At 51.5% G+C, this 15305-nt stretch overlaps 1 protein-coding gene across 1 annotated transcript in view; it reads left to right on the forward strand.

Annotated features, from left to right (window-relative positions):
• LOC142576492 (LIM/homeobox protein Lhx1-like) overlaps nucleotides 1-15305 on the forward strand; it is a 227165-nt gene that overhangs the window by 200153 nt on the left and 11707 nt on the right. Inside the window, exon 5 of the mRNA XM_075686642.1 lies at nucleotides 11297-11489. Coding sequence (XP_075542757.1) covers nucleotides 11297-11489 — 193 coding nt within the window. The remainder of the gene's footprint in view (nucleotides 1-11296; nucleotides 11490-15305) is intronic.

Genomic DNA, 15305 nt, shown 5'->3' on the forward strand with positions numbered 1-15305 from the left:
GCTCTAGTAAGACGCCAGAGGAACGACAACGCTGCCGAACAAAACCGGAACCTCGGCAAAACACGAACGTATGCGCGCTCTGAGAGAGAGAGAGAGAGCGTCCGTATCTTCCGAACGGTCGCAGAGAAGCTGTTCATCGGCCCGCCGAGCGCTTCTCTGCGAATCACGGAGTCCTCGAATTAAGGCGCACACGCGCGTCCATCGCGCGGCTCGGAAAATAACGGTCCCGCGCGTAGCCCTCGTGTTCGCCGGGGCGACCGCACGCCCCGTTGATTACACAACAGCACCTGACGGCTCCGCTTCCGTCCTACAGTGGTGTATGCGCACACGCCTGCGCGTCGGCACAAAGGCACGAGCACCGCGGAGCAGCGGCACCTTCACACCCGCGAGCGCGACCCCCTCTTTCGATATCGAGCACCCCCTGCTTGTGTACAATGCGAGTGAGGCGTGCACGCAAGCTTCCGCCGCCGCCGGCAAGCTGGGCCCACCCCACCCGTGCGCGTCGAGTAGCGGTCAGCGGGAGTTGATTACAAAGGCGGACGCACGCGCACACGAGGCGCCGACCGCGCCTCTCTTGTCGCTTCTTCTTCGCCGCGCCGCCATTTCTGGTGAACGCGTGTGCCGTATGCGTTCCGGGCAGTTGCGCGCATCGTTTGCCGAAGCGCCCGGGTTTGGTTGTACTACGTTATAGCGAGTTGTTCGCTCTGGAGAGGTAGAGGGATTTATTTTGGAGAAGGTGTTAAAAGAACGCGAACCTTAATAAACGCTATGCAGAACAGTTCGCTCGGTTCAGTAATGTCGATTAACGCCGACCTGTGGGTAGAGGCGCGCCTGATAGAACTTCGCTGTTGTTGGAAGATATCGCTGTGGTTATCTCGCGATATCCGCTGACAAGAACCAAGAACATATTGCGTGATAAACGTATAGCTCTCTCGCGTATTTGTGAAAGCAGGCGCATCTTGCATTAACAGTTTGAAGGTCGTATCAGGGCGTGTCTCTTCTCACGAAATAGGCAACAGCGCATCGCAGCCTCATGTCGGAATGAAGTTCTTCCTTTGCAGCGTGAGTTTTCTTTTTTTCTTTTTCTTTATTTCGTTCGAAAGAGTGTACCGAGCGCACCGGTCGACATTGCGGAAACGTTCGGTTCAGCTGTACCGGTTCTTTTCCTTTATGTATTCTTTATTTAATTTTCTTTGTCCAGTCGCGGTGACTCACTGGTAATGTGACATTATTCAACCCAACAGGAAGTCACGAGTTCCTCGGCCTGGGCACTTGGGCCACATTCTGACGGGGCAATAACGGGAAATAGTTCGCGTACCTATACCGTAGGATCCAGATTAAAGGGCGCCAGGTGGTCAAAATTAATCCACTACGGCGTCTCTCACAGCGCGTGCGTTAATTGCTTTCACACGTAAAGCCTGATCAATCATAATCATCCTGTACTTTTTTCGAAATTGTTTTCGTCTGATCAAACTCGGAAAGCAGACGTACACTTGGTCCCGCTGCCAGTGCGTATGTTCAGGAGGAGCAGAATCTAAGGCCAAGGCGCTTCATGCAATTTCCTGGTTATAATGCTGTGAACGGATATGCCTGCACTTCCCCCCCCTCCCCCCATTAAAGAAAAAGAGAAAAATACACTACAATCTAATTGTTCGTAAGAGAAAATTCAAACCAATCCATGGGGCGGGGCGTGTAATTAGCGGAGGCGACAGGCTAACGCCAAATAACACTTACGAACGAGAAGCTTTGTGAATTTGATCCATAATTTTCATGGCGCCATCCGCAACAGTTCGTATCTGAGTTTCGACTATAGCTCTTGTGGAAAGCGTCCATATTTTATCTCCACGTGTCGTATTTGACTTAGTCATACCGCCGTCCCAAGTGTGCCATCTGCTGATCCATGAGTTACCCGCCGCGCTGGCTTACAGGCTATACGGTGTTGCGCTACCGCGGGATCGAATCCCGGCTGTGCCGGCCGCATTCAGATTGGGGGGGGGGGGGGCGAAATGCAGAAACAGCTAGCAGTACGTGTCCCTCGTATTGGGGGCGCCTTAAAGATCCCCTGGCGGTCAGAATTAATACGGAGTCCCGCACTACGGCGTGCCTCGTAATCAAATCGTCGCTTTGACTCGTAAAACCCCGGAATTCATTCAGCAGATCCGCGAGAAGCTTGCGACGGGACTGTTGACGCAATTTGTGCACTTGTACTCATCATCGATACTTGCTCAATGCGCTTGATCGACCGCTGACATTTAAAAATTCTTTCTTTTTTTATAATGCGTGTGAGGCACGTATACGCAGGTTGCCCTGGAGCTATAGAAAGCACCAGAGTGAACGTTGGAGAAGTGTAGAGGCAGCGTTGCTGCACGAGAATATACATAGGCTGGCAGAAACAGCTCGCGCGGCATATGCCACACTTTTTTTTTTTACACCATATATATAGTTTGCCCAACGTGGCAGTATTGCGCCAGAGAGAGGGAGAGAGAGAGAGAGGAAAGGCAGGGAGCTTAACCAGAGGCGAGCTTCCGATTTGCTACCCTGCACGGGGGTGGGACATACAGGGGTTGTAAAGACGACAAAGACAATGCGGCGGAGTCGCGCGGAAGCGGGGCTCAAGCGTGGACAGCGCAGAGCGTGTATGTATATTTAGTGTTTCCGTGGTTCCACATGGCCACATATGCTTGCGACGGTAAATACTAGTTTCAAAATCCTTAGGCGACACTCACCACTCTTGGCCACTTGCGAAAGTCCCATTGCAGAGCTTGGGCGGATCAAGAGCTAGAAAGAAAAAAAAGATGATAGAAAAACAAAAACCTCTCGCTAGATTGGAATCGCCAGTACAGCAATACCCTAGAGTTTTTTTACAAAATGTTTATAGAGACAAATGTAGGCGCTGGTGCATTAGGGTGCCCCGCATTCAGGCACACTATATTGCATACGTGAGCTGCAAGTGTGACCTTTGAGCTTCCTTGAGTTTGATGACCAGTACATGGGTACGCGTAAACTTGGCCCTTCTGGCTTCAAGCGGCTTTGTGACTTTTCAAATACAACATCTATTCAACGAAATAGTGCGTTATAAGTGCGAAAATTCACGACGGTTATGAATTTGCACAGACTCCCTTGCACTGTTTAGAAAAGTACTATTTACTGACAGTTTAGAACAGATAAAGCGCAATAAATAAAGCCACAAGAACGTTCGAAGCCGCAAGCGCGAAGGTTCATACAAATTCACGTACATTCCAGCGATAGCCGAATGATCGTCCCGCCACGTTTTCCTCCAGAGTAATTCTCCGTAAGGAGCTCCATGACCCATATCAGGCAGTTGTTTGCAGGCGCTCCGCTTTAGCAAGCTACGCGCGACGCTGCACGCAACAGTCGAGACGAGAGCATAACGGAGAGAACCGTTCCGAAATACGCGGTCAGTGCGAGACGTCTCAATCTTGCGCTGGGAAGGAAGCAAAAAGGAGAGAGAGAGAGAGAGAGAGAGAGAGAGGGAAACGGTCGTGCGCGCTGGGCGTCACGCGTTGCAGACGCCGCCGCCGCCGCCAAACCACTGTTGCGTCGCCTTCGTCGAAACGAAACGGAACATCGGAGTCGCACCTGTGGCGCGGGTGCAGAATTGCCTAATACGATAGCGCGCTTGCTCTCTCTCTCTCTCTCTCTCTCCGCGCGCGGCGTGTAATCAGTGGACGAAGGAAAAAAAGGTAAACGGGCCGGCGGTTACGTTTGGTGCGCCGTTGTTTGCACGGGCCGCACTGTATGTACGCACGACACACGCGTGCTCGCCCCCTAGGTGAGCGGGCGGTGTTGCCGAGGGGAATTGGAAATTGGTGGTTCCGCGAGCTGAGGGCGCCGATAAGGCGGGCCAATAAGGCAGGGGCCACTTCCTGGGCAACTGTGTGTGCGCAAGACCCGAGATAAACTGAAAAGATGACTTCATCGCGAGCTCGGTTTGGTGTATGGTGGTGCAACAAAAAAAGCCTTGCCGCACTTACGCGTGGGGAGGAGGAGATGACTTATCGGAGGGCCTCCAAACAGCGGCAAAGGATGACTCTACGTATGACCCACAATCGCGGTGGTATACATATACCTCGTACGTCGCCACCTATGGACCAAACCTGTATATGTTGAGAAATGGAGCTTGCAGCTTGTGGCTGAAAAGCAGTTATACTTCCTGTCGCTGTAAGCCCTTTGTAACAAAGGGGGAAACAACTTGGTTTTAAATATACGTTGAATTTATCAGATCGCGCTGGAGCCTTGACACGTGCAGCTCCTGTAACTTCTGGAGAAGCGGCAGCACGTCATATCTAGTGTACACCCTTCTTTATATATATGAGTAAGCTTGGACACACCGAACCGCGTCGAATGAAAAAAAAAAAAAGCACTGCATCGTTTTCTTCGGCGTCGTGTACAGCTAATTCGCGGGAGCGCATCGCAAAACAAACACAGCGCGCAACGGAATGGTTCTCCATATGGCTAGCTGCTCTCGCGTTTTCTTCAAAGGCTCTGTTCACTATACGCGAGAACGCATCTGGCGGCTCGAAGGCGCGCGTTGAGGGAGAAGGAAGACGCTACTAAGACAGTTCGCGCTCAATGCCGATACTTGAACCCGTCTCATTCGGCGACGAGTTAATTAGCTCGGATCCGAGGATGCGCCGGCGAACAGTCGAAGCTCTTTTTCTCAGATACTCGACGCGGGGCTTCACGGTGGGGCGCGGACGATTTTGCGGCAACGTCGACTTCACCGCGCACACACACACTTGGCGAGTTTTCTTCTTGTTTCTATTTCACCGTTAAACTTCTGGCTTAGAAAGCACTGATTGGATGATCTTTATAGAAGGAAATGAATAATGACCAACGCTCAGACTCGAGCGTGTACGTGTGGGTGCTTGTATACGCACCGGTATTGATGGAGAGCACACAGAAACGAGCAGGGAGCTTTGCCCTTTGCTGAAAGATGCTGGTATTCGACCTAAATGGGAGCGGCATGTGAACTTAAAGAGCGACTACTCTCGGCACTTCTACAGCGACACATGCGCTCTGCGAAACGAGGGGCGTATAGCTATGCGTAATGACGAAGCATAATGCAGGAGGCTCGGAAAAACACAAAGTGCTGACTTTTAACTATGTATAACTTTGAATATAAACGCACAGATATGCTCTAAGTTGATACGTTGGCAAGATGCAGTCTCTCTGGATGGAGATTTCGTCTATAGCACAGGAAGGGAACCCTTTGATGAGCACGAACAACGAGAATTGGGACTCTGCCTGGAAAGCTACATAGTTTGCAATTGCGCGCTTGTACGCTGTGGACACTGTTTTACAGCGAAGCTGTATATGTCTAGCCGATTCGTCCGTCCGTTTGTTTGTCGCCTGTACACCGAAAACTCCTCCGGTGCAACCCCACGCGCATGCGCGAAAAACAAAAAGGAGAAAGAGAGGCTTGCGATTATCTGCGCCAACAGTGACGTCGTTGCTCTCCGTCGCAGCCGAGCGCGCGCGCAGCAGCTTCTCTCCGGCTCCGAAATGTGTAGGCCACGCGTGATACGTACTCTTGAGGAGCAGGCAGCTTTCGATCAGCAATACCACGAGCAGAACCGGAAACGAGCTCGTTCACGCCGTGCCGATGCTGCAGCCCGGGCACAAGAACAGGCTCGTACAGCCGAGCGCAAGCAGCAACTGCGTACCGAGTATCCGGCAGCCTACCAATTCGTCGTTTAATGAACCGTCGGGATTTATCGAGTGATAGACACCGGGACCGCACGTTTCACCTTCGCTGGTTAACCATCTGTAGGGAGTGCATGGGCGGTGATTTATTTAACAGTGCGTGTGTTGTTATGGGACGTGAAATCCAATGCTTTAATTTAGCTCTTTAAAATGTGGCCCTTTTCGGTTGCGATTTAGCCACGTGGTGTCTGAAACTGCCCAACCGTGGACGCGAAATGGCTCCGCAGCATTCCACAATTGACAAAACGTTACCTCTCCGTAAGGTGAACCTGAATTGTATGGCATGCATGGGGCCGTAAATTCGGCAACGATATTAGTTTCAATGTTCATTGCTCCTTTATGGCTTCAGGGCAGCAGTGACAGTGCTTTAGCTCTCCGTATATGGCTAAGCAAAACAGGTTGACTCCATTTGGTTAGAGTCTAGTTTAACTCACAGCGATTACTTACAAACAGAGTGGCGTACCTGTGTTGAGAACGCGTGTTTCAGGTGCGTGAGGGGATTCTGCATTTTTTTTTTCGCGTGGTTTATTCAATCTTCATTTCTTGTTGCCTATATTGTGGTCTCATAATTAATGCCATATCTTCGTATAGAGTCAATCGTTAGGAGCGCTTTGGTCGATCAATGTCTCCCTTTGTGCGGGTGGTCCTCAAGTTTCTGCCTTTGCAGCGCTGAAAATCACTAAAGCATGTTCCAACTTTACGTCGCATTCAGTTATCATAGAACACTTGACTGAGCGCCTTCCAGCGACGACATCTGAAGAACCTACCACCGCATCCACATCTGAGCCTAATGCACACTCTTGCTCCTGTTGCGACATCTTCTAACGCATGAGAAGCTTCACTAGCCCAAGCTTGTAACCTCTGTAACAATTTCAGACCGTTCAAAGAAAACCGCGGTTGTGATAGCTAAAAGACAGACTGCTATAATTTTATGGTACGGTCTCGCACGCTGCTGCTGCGAACTGTGACAAAGTCAAAGAAATGTACGCCGCTGCGCACCCCACTGGTCATCATATATAAGTGGTCCGCGGAAGCCACATGGACGAAGCGGAAATAAGATGACACCGCACACGAGAAAGGGTGAAAGACACGATGCCTGCTGCAAAGCAGAATATTCGTGCAATCGGGGAGGCCTCCGTCATGCTTGACGCGGACACGCCTTCGGCTCCTTCCCCCCCCCCTTTTTTTTTTCCTGCGGCTGGTGCTCGAGACTTGTACATGATGTAGCCACGGGAACTTGGGATGCCCTGAAAGTGCTACAGCTTAAGGCGTCTTCCTTGCCAGTTATTTGATGTTTGCTATTTACGGCCCCAGTCGGCTCAAATTTAGGCGCTATAGAGATGTTTCGCGATTGTTTGCGTTATGTAGGAGGCGACTGTACAGACAGTAGCGCGAAATGTATAATCTACCGAAGCAGCGTACAGACTGCTCGCCACAAGCCAAGCTTGTACTGAGATACGTGATCGGCGAGACGCGGGACCGTGCTTGGGATTCGCATATAAGTGAAGAATCGGGCATTTGGCCCACCGCGCTATTTGAGCGATCGAATTCACGAAGAGGTCAGTGGTGAACAGAACAAAGAGAGAGAGAGAAACAAAAAGGCAGAGGGAAGCGTACGACGGGTGACAGCGGGGCCGCTCGATCGTTTGCCAGCCACACACACACACACACACATGACTATCATCCCCCCCCCCCCCCCATGCTTCCTTACAGTGAAAGAGGGGTGTGTGTAGGGCGGAAGGGAGAGGGGCACGATGTCGGCCCTCGCGGCGTCGTAGCCTCCGTTGCCGGTGCTCGGAAGGCTGTTATTACCGAGTGGCGCAACACAATACAGCACCGCACTGTACACACTGCAGCCGGACAGCGGCGTCGAAGGCAGCAACCGCAGAAGGCGACCGTTGCGGCGGGAGGCACGGTGAGCGGGAGAGAGAAGGGCGGAGGGGGAGGGTGCGGGACCGGCGGCGGCGGGACGCCCCGTTCGGGTGCACGCGTCGTCGGTGCCAGCCTTTGGCGCGTAATGAAAAGGTTGCCCGCGGCTGCTGCACCGCCGGGTCAGGGCAGCCCGCGGCGCTGACACCCGCCGACTCGATCGTGAGTCGAGGGCGGTTACGGTGCGGACGCTGTACAGTTTCACGCGCGTGTCCCGACCACGTTGCGCGCTGTTCGCGGTCTTCCACGTGGCCGCTCCGCATGGTCGCTGCGTTACGCGAGCGAATTAAGTTCCCCCTGTTTTTTTTTCACTTTCGATTGCTCGCTCATGGCTTTTGGACAGCACGGCCAGTGACTGAACCCCCGTATACGTGGCTGGGCAAAACAGGTTGACTGGATTTGATTAAAGTTTCATTTAGCTCACAGCGATTATTTACGAACAGAGCGGCGTATATACATATGTTGAAAAAGTGTGTTTCAGGTGCGTATGGGGCTTCTGTGTTTTCTTTTCTTTTTCGCGTAGTTTATTCTGTCTTCTTTCTTGTCGCGTTTATTGTAGTTTCATATTTAATGCGATACCTTCGAATAAAGTCAGTCGTTAGAAACGCTTTCGTCGGTCCATGTCACTCTTTGCCCGCGTGGTCGTCAAGTTTGTACTATTGCGGCGCTGAGAGTCACTAAAGCATGTTCGAACTTTATACGTTGCATTCAAGGGAATAAAATCATCGGCTGGCACTAAACCTGTACCGAAACATTTTTTCTTGTCTGTACACTGCCTAACGCGTTAAGTTACGACAGAGCTCGAAAATGCGAAGACTCGCGTTTCACGTCGCACGTCGGCGGCAACAACGTGAGAACGTTGTCATTTGCTTTCCGATGTTTCGGCGATCACAGCCTCACTCGATCGAAAGTAAGACAATCTGCAAGGAATCGGAAGTACCGTCACAATAAATTCGCTGGCGAAAAAAAAAAAAATCTGTTTGACGCGAACACATTTTTGCGCTTAATTACATGAGTCTGCACTTCCAACTGCCGGCGCTGTCTGAAAGCTACCTGCTGAAGCGAGCTTCAAGCCGCTGTTGCCAACTCAAACGAACCGTGTAACGAACAAACGTGTTTCAAATTTCAGTTAATAGGCGATGAGCGAAACTCCGCAAGCGGGCTTCTCCCCACATCTCATTTGACTCTAGAAAGATTTCGCGCGTAGCCTGGAGAATAAGCGTGAGCGTATGCACGAGCTAGGAACACTATCATCCCCCGTCCCTGCCCCCTCCCCATCTTGGTCGTTACGCGCGACCCTCATCTGCTATATATAGCCCTGCGCGTGTGTAGTCGGCGATGTCGCTAAGAGCAATGAACATGTGTGGGAAAGCCATGCTCACAGTACATCGTAAATATTTTATTTCGCAAACGCTCAGAGCGGCAGAACGAAACGAAGGTTATATGTACGGCCTGGTACGAGCGGCAATTTGCAAGCATCTTCGTTGCGTTGCGTTTACGTAAGCGGAATCTTCCCAGCGCCAAATGCTTCCCGCGGAAGGGCGTCAAACACACCAGCGAGCTCCGCGCCGAAGCAAAACGTACGCAGCAACGTGCAGACGTCATCATAAACACGGAAACGCCACTGCGGAGGACGCGATTCGGCAACTCCCCCCCTCCCCCAAAAGAAAAAGAGGGAACAAGGAAACTGTACTGTGGTTGCGAGAAGTAAGGCTACCATCGTGACGTCAGAGCGATTGTCTAATGCAGAGCGGCTCACGCATTGTGCTCTCTCTCTCTCTATATATATATATATATATACACGCACACACGCGGCTTCCCCCTTTCTGCTCTCCCTCCACACTGCCTGCTGGCCGAGATCTGCATACAAAGGCAGTGTCCGCCGCGCGGAGTCTGCGGCTGCGATCGCCGCCCGGGGTCCTCCTTATCGGCGTCCCCCAGGCGAACCTCCTCGCTAATCCGTAGGAGACGCGCGTCCAGGAGGACGGCGGTCCACGTGCCGCGCGCCACCGGCGGCGGTGAATTCCCCGTTCGCAGCGCTTCCCCGCCGAACCGAGGCTCCTTCCCTTATCACGCCGTCTCCTGTGTATGTATATACGCCGCTGCAGCCTGGCGTGCCGCGCCGGCTCCACCGGTCACTGCCGTCGGCGGATCCATTCTCGCCCACCTTGGTGACGCGACGCCTGGTTCGCGCGTGCCTCCTGGTGTGCTCTCTCTGTCTCTCTCTCTCTTTTTTTCTAATTCCTTGTGCCGCGTATAGCTATAGAGGTAAATTCACAGGTAAATAGGAATGTAGTTCTCCTGCCGTAGGTCTTATGCTTTAGAGAATCGGATGTGTAGAATAGTAAAATACGGCTAGAGTATTGTTGGCGTAAAGGCAGCTGAACACACGGAATGAAAATGCATTAAATTTTGGGGCAATAAATTCCTGTTGGGTTCGATTATTTACAAATAGAAACCGTGGGGCTTAAGGGTCGACACTAAAGGCAAAGAATAATGAGCGTGTAGTGGCATCTGCCACGGCCCTCCTTCCATACTCGCGATATCCGTCCACCTATCTGCCCATCGTTAGGAAGACGCTCTTCCGGCGCCGAAGTGGCTGCGGCTCGGCTTCTGTATCGATCGATACGATACACGCACGTGGGTGGACTCGCGTGCGTTTGAGACCCAACATGCGCTGCAGCTCGCGCCGCGACCTTGGCATTGCTTTCGTGTACCTAAGCTGCGCCTAGGTGCTCAATCGCTCACGGGACTGGTTCAGTCGGCAGCCGGCTCGCGTAATGAGCGACGGTTTCTTTCTACAGTAACTTGAGTATAGTTCATAAACCATTTCCAACTCTCTGCCATATAATAGCGGATTCCAGCGGAGGCCCCATCGCTCGCAGCGACATAATTATCCGTTCGTGGGGAGTTTTCATATTCGTATTGGCATTTTTTCGAGCAAAATTATGAACACGCCGCGTTCTTTTTTTCTTTCAGCTCGTAGTCGTCGTTCCGAGAAAATGTGCGGTTGGCGTCTCGTTCCCTGCTGAAGTGCTTCGTCAGTTGTTCGTTGCGCTCCGTACGCGTCGTATTGATTGACACGTGCTTAACTGCAGCTCTAACGATAATAATATTAGCGCAGAGATATGAGACAAAAGAAGGTTAGGTTCCTATAGCATGGCACTGGACTACAGAAGAGCGGCTCTAACAGGGCTGCCGTCTACCGTGCGAAAGCGTTCGGTCCTTCTCTTCTCATCATCGTTCGTCTGAGCACTTTCACTCCCTATCCCTTTAGTAATGAGTAGCAGACCATAGATCGCACCAGATTAGGTCGACCTCTCTGCCTTTCCTGTAAATATAATTTGCTTCCTACTCGTAGTGTGGACTGTACTGTAGTGTTTTGGTAACTCTCTCTTTTGACAAGCGGTCAAACCGCTCCAAGTGTTTATCTTTCCGTAAACGATACGAAAAAGCCTCGTTTGTCGTGACCGCGGACTACACAGACCCGTCGGCTTCGCTATATATGAGAGACCTCGTGTTGCCATTTCGCTGTATGCCCATGTAAAATTTGTTCGCTTTGTGTGTAGATGCCCCCAGGTGGTTTTCGAAGAGCGTAATTCGAGAACCCGCGCTCACCTGCTCCTTGTCCCCCCCGCAGGTGTGGTTCCAGAACCGGCGCTCCAAAGAGCGCCGCATGAAGCAGCTGAGCACGCTGGGCGCCCGACGCCACTTCTTCCGCAGCCCGAGGCGCGTCATGCGCTCCCTGCGGCCCGGCATGTCGCCGGACGGGCTCGACGACTCGCCCGAGATGGGACCCGGACCGCCGAGCTCCGCCTTCGGCTACTTCTCCGGTGAGCTCCGCCATGTGCGCGCGAGCTTCGTTGTATGCTTTAGGGAGTTTTAGCTGTGCCGTCTGAACCGCAGATTGGCGCACGTAGAGTTTCTTTCCCTAAAGGTCTCCAACGGAGAATTCGGGCCTGATACGTATATGAGACGCACTGAATGTGCGCCTGAATAAGGCGTTGTTCGCAAAGCGAAATAACTTTCTTTTCCCCAATAGTGACGTTTAAAGTCAAGCTTTGTTGGCCATTCCCCCGGAATGGGCATGCGCCACTGTGACGCGACAGCCATGCAACCGTTAAACGTAGCTAGATATGTGTCGCACTTCCCTGCGCATACACTTGTCACCGCCATACGTGCTTCGACAGGAATTGTACATCGTCTTCCTCGTCGTGACATTGCTGCGTAGATCTGTTAACGTCGAACATGCCCCCTATACACGTGCCCTCATCTTTTTATCGATAGAGGTTGATGTAATCTTTGTTAGGTTGCCATTGAGGCAATGGAAAGTTGCTATACTGAGTGCCCGCTGATTGTGATCATGTTTCAGAGCGAGAGACAAAAACATCATGTGGCTTACTGCTTCATCAGTGTGAACGTATTAGATAAAACTCCAGCTGCCACCCATTTCTGAAACATTTTGGCACGTCTTCTCAGCGGCGGTCTAAGCCCTCAGCGAATTTCTATAGAGCGAGGATAATCGACGAATATTGTGACATTGACCGCTTGTTCAACATGCAGCTCTAGGTGCACAGCGTCGCACTGCATCGCGGAATGCCCTCGATGAACGCATTCAAGGGATTTGCACTGTATAAGCGGGAACCACAACCTACACCACCTTACTTGTCACATTGCCTACGTTTGCGTTATGCTACAGCGCTATAGTCGGTCGGTGACAACCTAAGAATTACAAGGAAGCTCCGCCCACAAGAACGCAGCGCACCTGCTCACCACCTGTGAAAGAGAGCTGAACCAGCTGGAGTCCGCCCACAGTTTGATGACGTTGGTCGGCTAATGTAAAGGCTAAGCTAATTAGAAAATAAAAGCTCATTGTTTCGTGCTAAAATATTACCTTTGGCTGAGTGGTGACGTCAGGATCACCTATAAAGAATGTGCCCAGACGCTCAGGTTTCATCTTGAAACCAGTGACACAAAGGCCGATCTTTACGGAGGAAACAGTTGTCTCAAACACGAGAAAACGCTTGACGTCAGGTAGATAAGCGGATCTAACTGGCTGGCGCATCTATGCAAATTTTGTTTAATTTGGACAGTGTACATACAACCTTCCTTACCTTAGTAAGGAAGCCTTCATTGCGTTCAGGCTGCCTTAGGTAAATTCTGAAGGCTTCCTTCTTGAGGCGTCCTCAGTAGAGGCTTCCTTGGCGCTCCCTTACCGTAAGGTATCCCCGAAGCTACCTTCATGGTAGCTTCGGGGATACCTTACGGTAAGGGAATTCCTCGCTTTTTTTTTTTTATGGACTAGGTGGGCTTCTTGGCAATGCCTTTCCTCGCTGATCTCACTGAACAAGCGCTTCGTCGCAATGCTTGCCCACGTGATGCTCGTGTGTGCACGCTTAATTACCGGTGGCCGGCTGGCTGGCGAGAAGGAAAATCGCGGCTGCTACTTTGAGCAAACCCGAAGTGCGAAGTGCAAGCAAAAGTTTGCTTTTACGTTGCAAGACACCGCTGTGCGCGCTGCTTGCCGCGCACGCCGCTGAATCTCTAGGCCCCATGTCGAGCTGGCACAACCTCTTTTGTTAAGCCTACAGCAACAAGAAAAGTGAGAACCGATCTGAGCAGCAGCACCCAACTGTCACCAATACCTTACTGTCGGAGCATCATGCATGACAGAAACCTAAAGTAAATGCAGCTGTCAGTTCAGAACTTAAGGGCGAAACAGCGCAGGACGGCAATTATAGTATATATCTGAAGCGGCCGGAATGTCCCTTACGTGCGTTAGCGTTGAACGTTAATCAGGGAAAAGCGTATGCGTTTATATATTACTGATGTAACGTAAGAAAATGTATTTGACGAAATAGCTCTTTTGCTCAGTAAGGACGTTTGATGACACTTGGACGCATATCCTCGAACTCTGACGCGTGGAATCCGTTCTTTACCTAAGCGAAGGGTTCACATCGTGAAGGAGGGGGAGGAGCTTTCAGAATACACTTGCGTCCTCCATAAATCCTTCGCGGTAAGGAACCATGAAACGCTCCTCAAATAAGGTTAGGAAGTGGCCCAATGAAATGAAGGTCTGAGAATTTGCCTCTTAGGTTCGAGCCCTTCTCCCCGACACTTCCCTCACATCGCACAATAATTTAAAAGCTGCGCCCGCGTAGAATAGCGCACGGGGGCTGTTGCATCGAGCACACGAATACGTGTCCATGTGTACGCGGACGGCGCGCAATCCTGCACGCAGTGGTGTCCACATACGCGCAAAAACGCATCCGCGCAGTATACATATACCTGTCGTGTTGCGTAGCTATAGGGTATTCAGCCGCCAGTGGAGTGTGCTCGAGTATATGGTATACGACCGCGCGTGCGTGGTCTTGCCCAGTGCGGCAGGAGTGGTGGGATCCCCCGAGGGGGCTGCACGAGGGTGCACGGGGAGGCGAGACAAAGGGGACCTAAACGATGCCACCGCGGGGCAATTCCTGCAGCGTGCCTCGAGGTTCAAACCGGGAGCAGCGGCGGGACGCGCGCTTTAATCGACGAGTCCCGCGCCGCGCGTATACCCCTATATACAGATGTATGCGATCGCATGCGCAGTGTTCTATCTCCGGGGTCCCCGAGGGGTCTCGGTGCGGCGGGGCCAAGTGGACCGCGGCAGCGTGCCCACCTCGTGCTGGGGGGAGGCCCGTGCTCCTGTCGCGGGAATCACCGTCGATACGTGCACAAATATAACGTGCATATCGGTTGGCGCGCTACGGCGACCGCCGCCTTTCCCCCCGAGAGGAGGTTCATTCTGCCACCGCAATCGAGCCGCAATCGAGCCTCGATTCTTCTCCACTTTTCTCTCGGCCCCTAAAGGACTTCCCTCGAAATTTATATGCATGTATGTATGTGTCACTCGCAGGATTGTCTCTGTTTGGGTAGTTTTGGCCTTTTTCTGTTTTCTTGTTGCACCTTTTCTGAGTCAGCACAGACACATTTCAGAGGTTCGCGAAGCGTAACGAATTCACGCGCTTGCCGTTTTGTAAGCTTGAGGTGGGGGGGGGGGGGGCGTCCAGCACGAATCGCTGCAGGCTATACAAGTAGAGATCTGAAATTACACCGCGGGCCGGGTGACTGCGCGTTGCAGAGTCGCGTCTCGTCATGTCAGTGTGTATACTACCTATTACAGCATGCATAACGCAGGTTCTATGGTCATGTAAAAAAAAAAAAAAACATGGTCGAATAAGCATTATCTGTGCAGGCTGACTTGGACACCGTGTCCCTAGCAGCTGTGCTTGCTTGTCGGAAGCGTCGTCCTGTATCTACATGCAGGGTGTCATATATATAACTGTCATACACCGTGATTTGAAATTGTGCAAATGCCACGTAGCTGGACAGAACCAAGGTAATGTTGTTATTATCAATTAATTATTAATGAATAATTGTTGATTAATTAAGACTAATTATGTGATTAGGCGGATTGTATAAGGTAATCTGCGTATCTCCAAGCGACGGCGAATAACACTACCTTGGCTTTGTCAAGCTACGTGGCATTTGCATATCTTGAAATCTTTGTGAATGATAGTTGGGACACCGCGCATAGGTAACCGTGTAATGAATGTAAGTTGCTCAGTGCTGACCTTCGAGGGTTGCATTTTGCATGATTAACTGAT

This window comes from Dermacentor variabilis, chromosome 3 (genome assembly GCF_050947875.1).
Source record: "Dermacentor variabilis isolate Ectoservices chromosome 3, ASM5094787v1, whole genome shotgun sequence".
NCBI lineage: Eukaryota > Metazoa > Arthropoda > Arachnida > Ixodida > Ixodidae > Dermacentor > Dermacentor variabilis.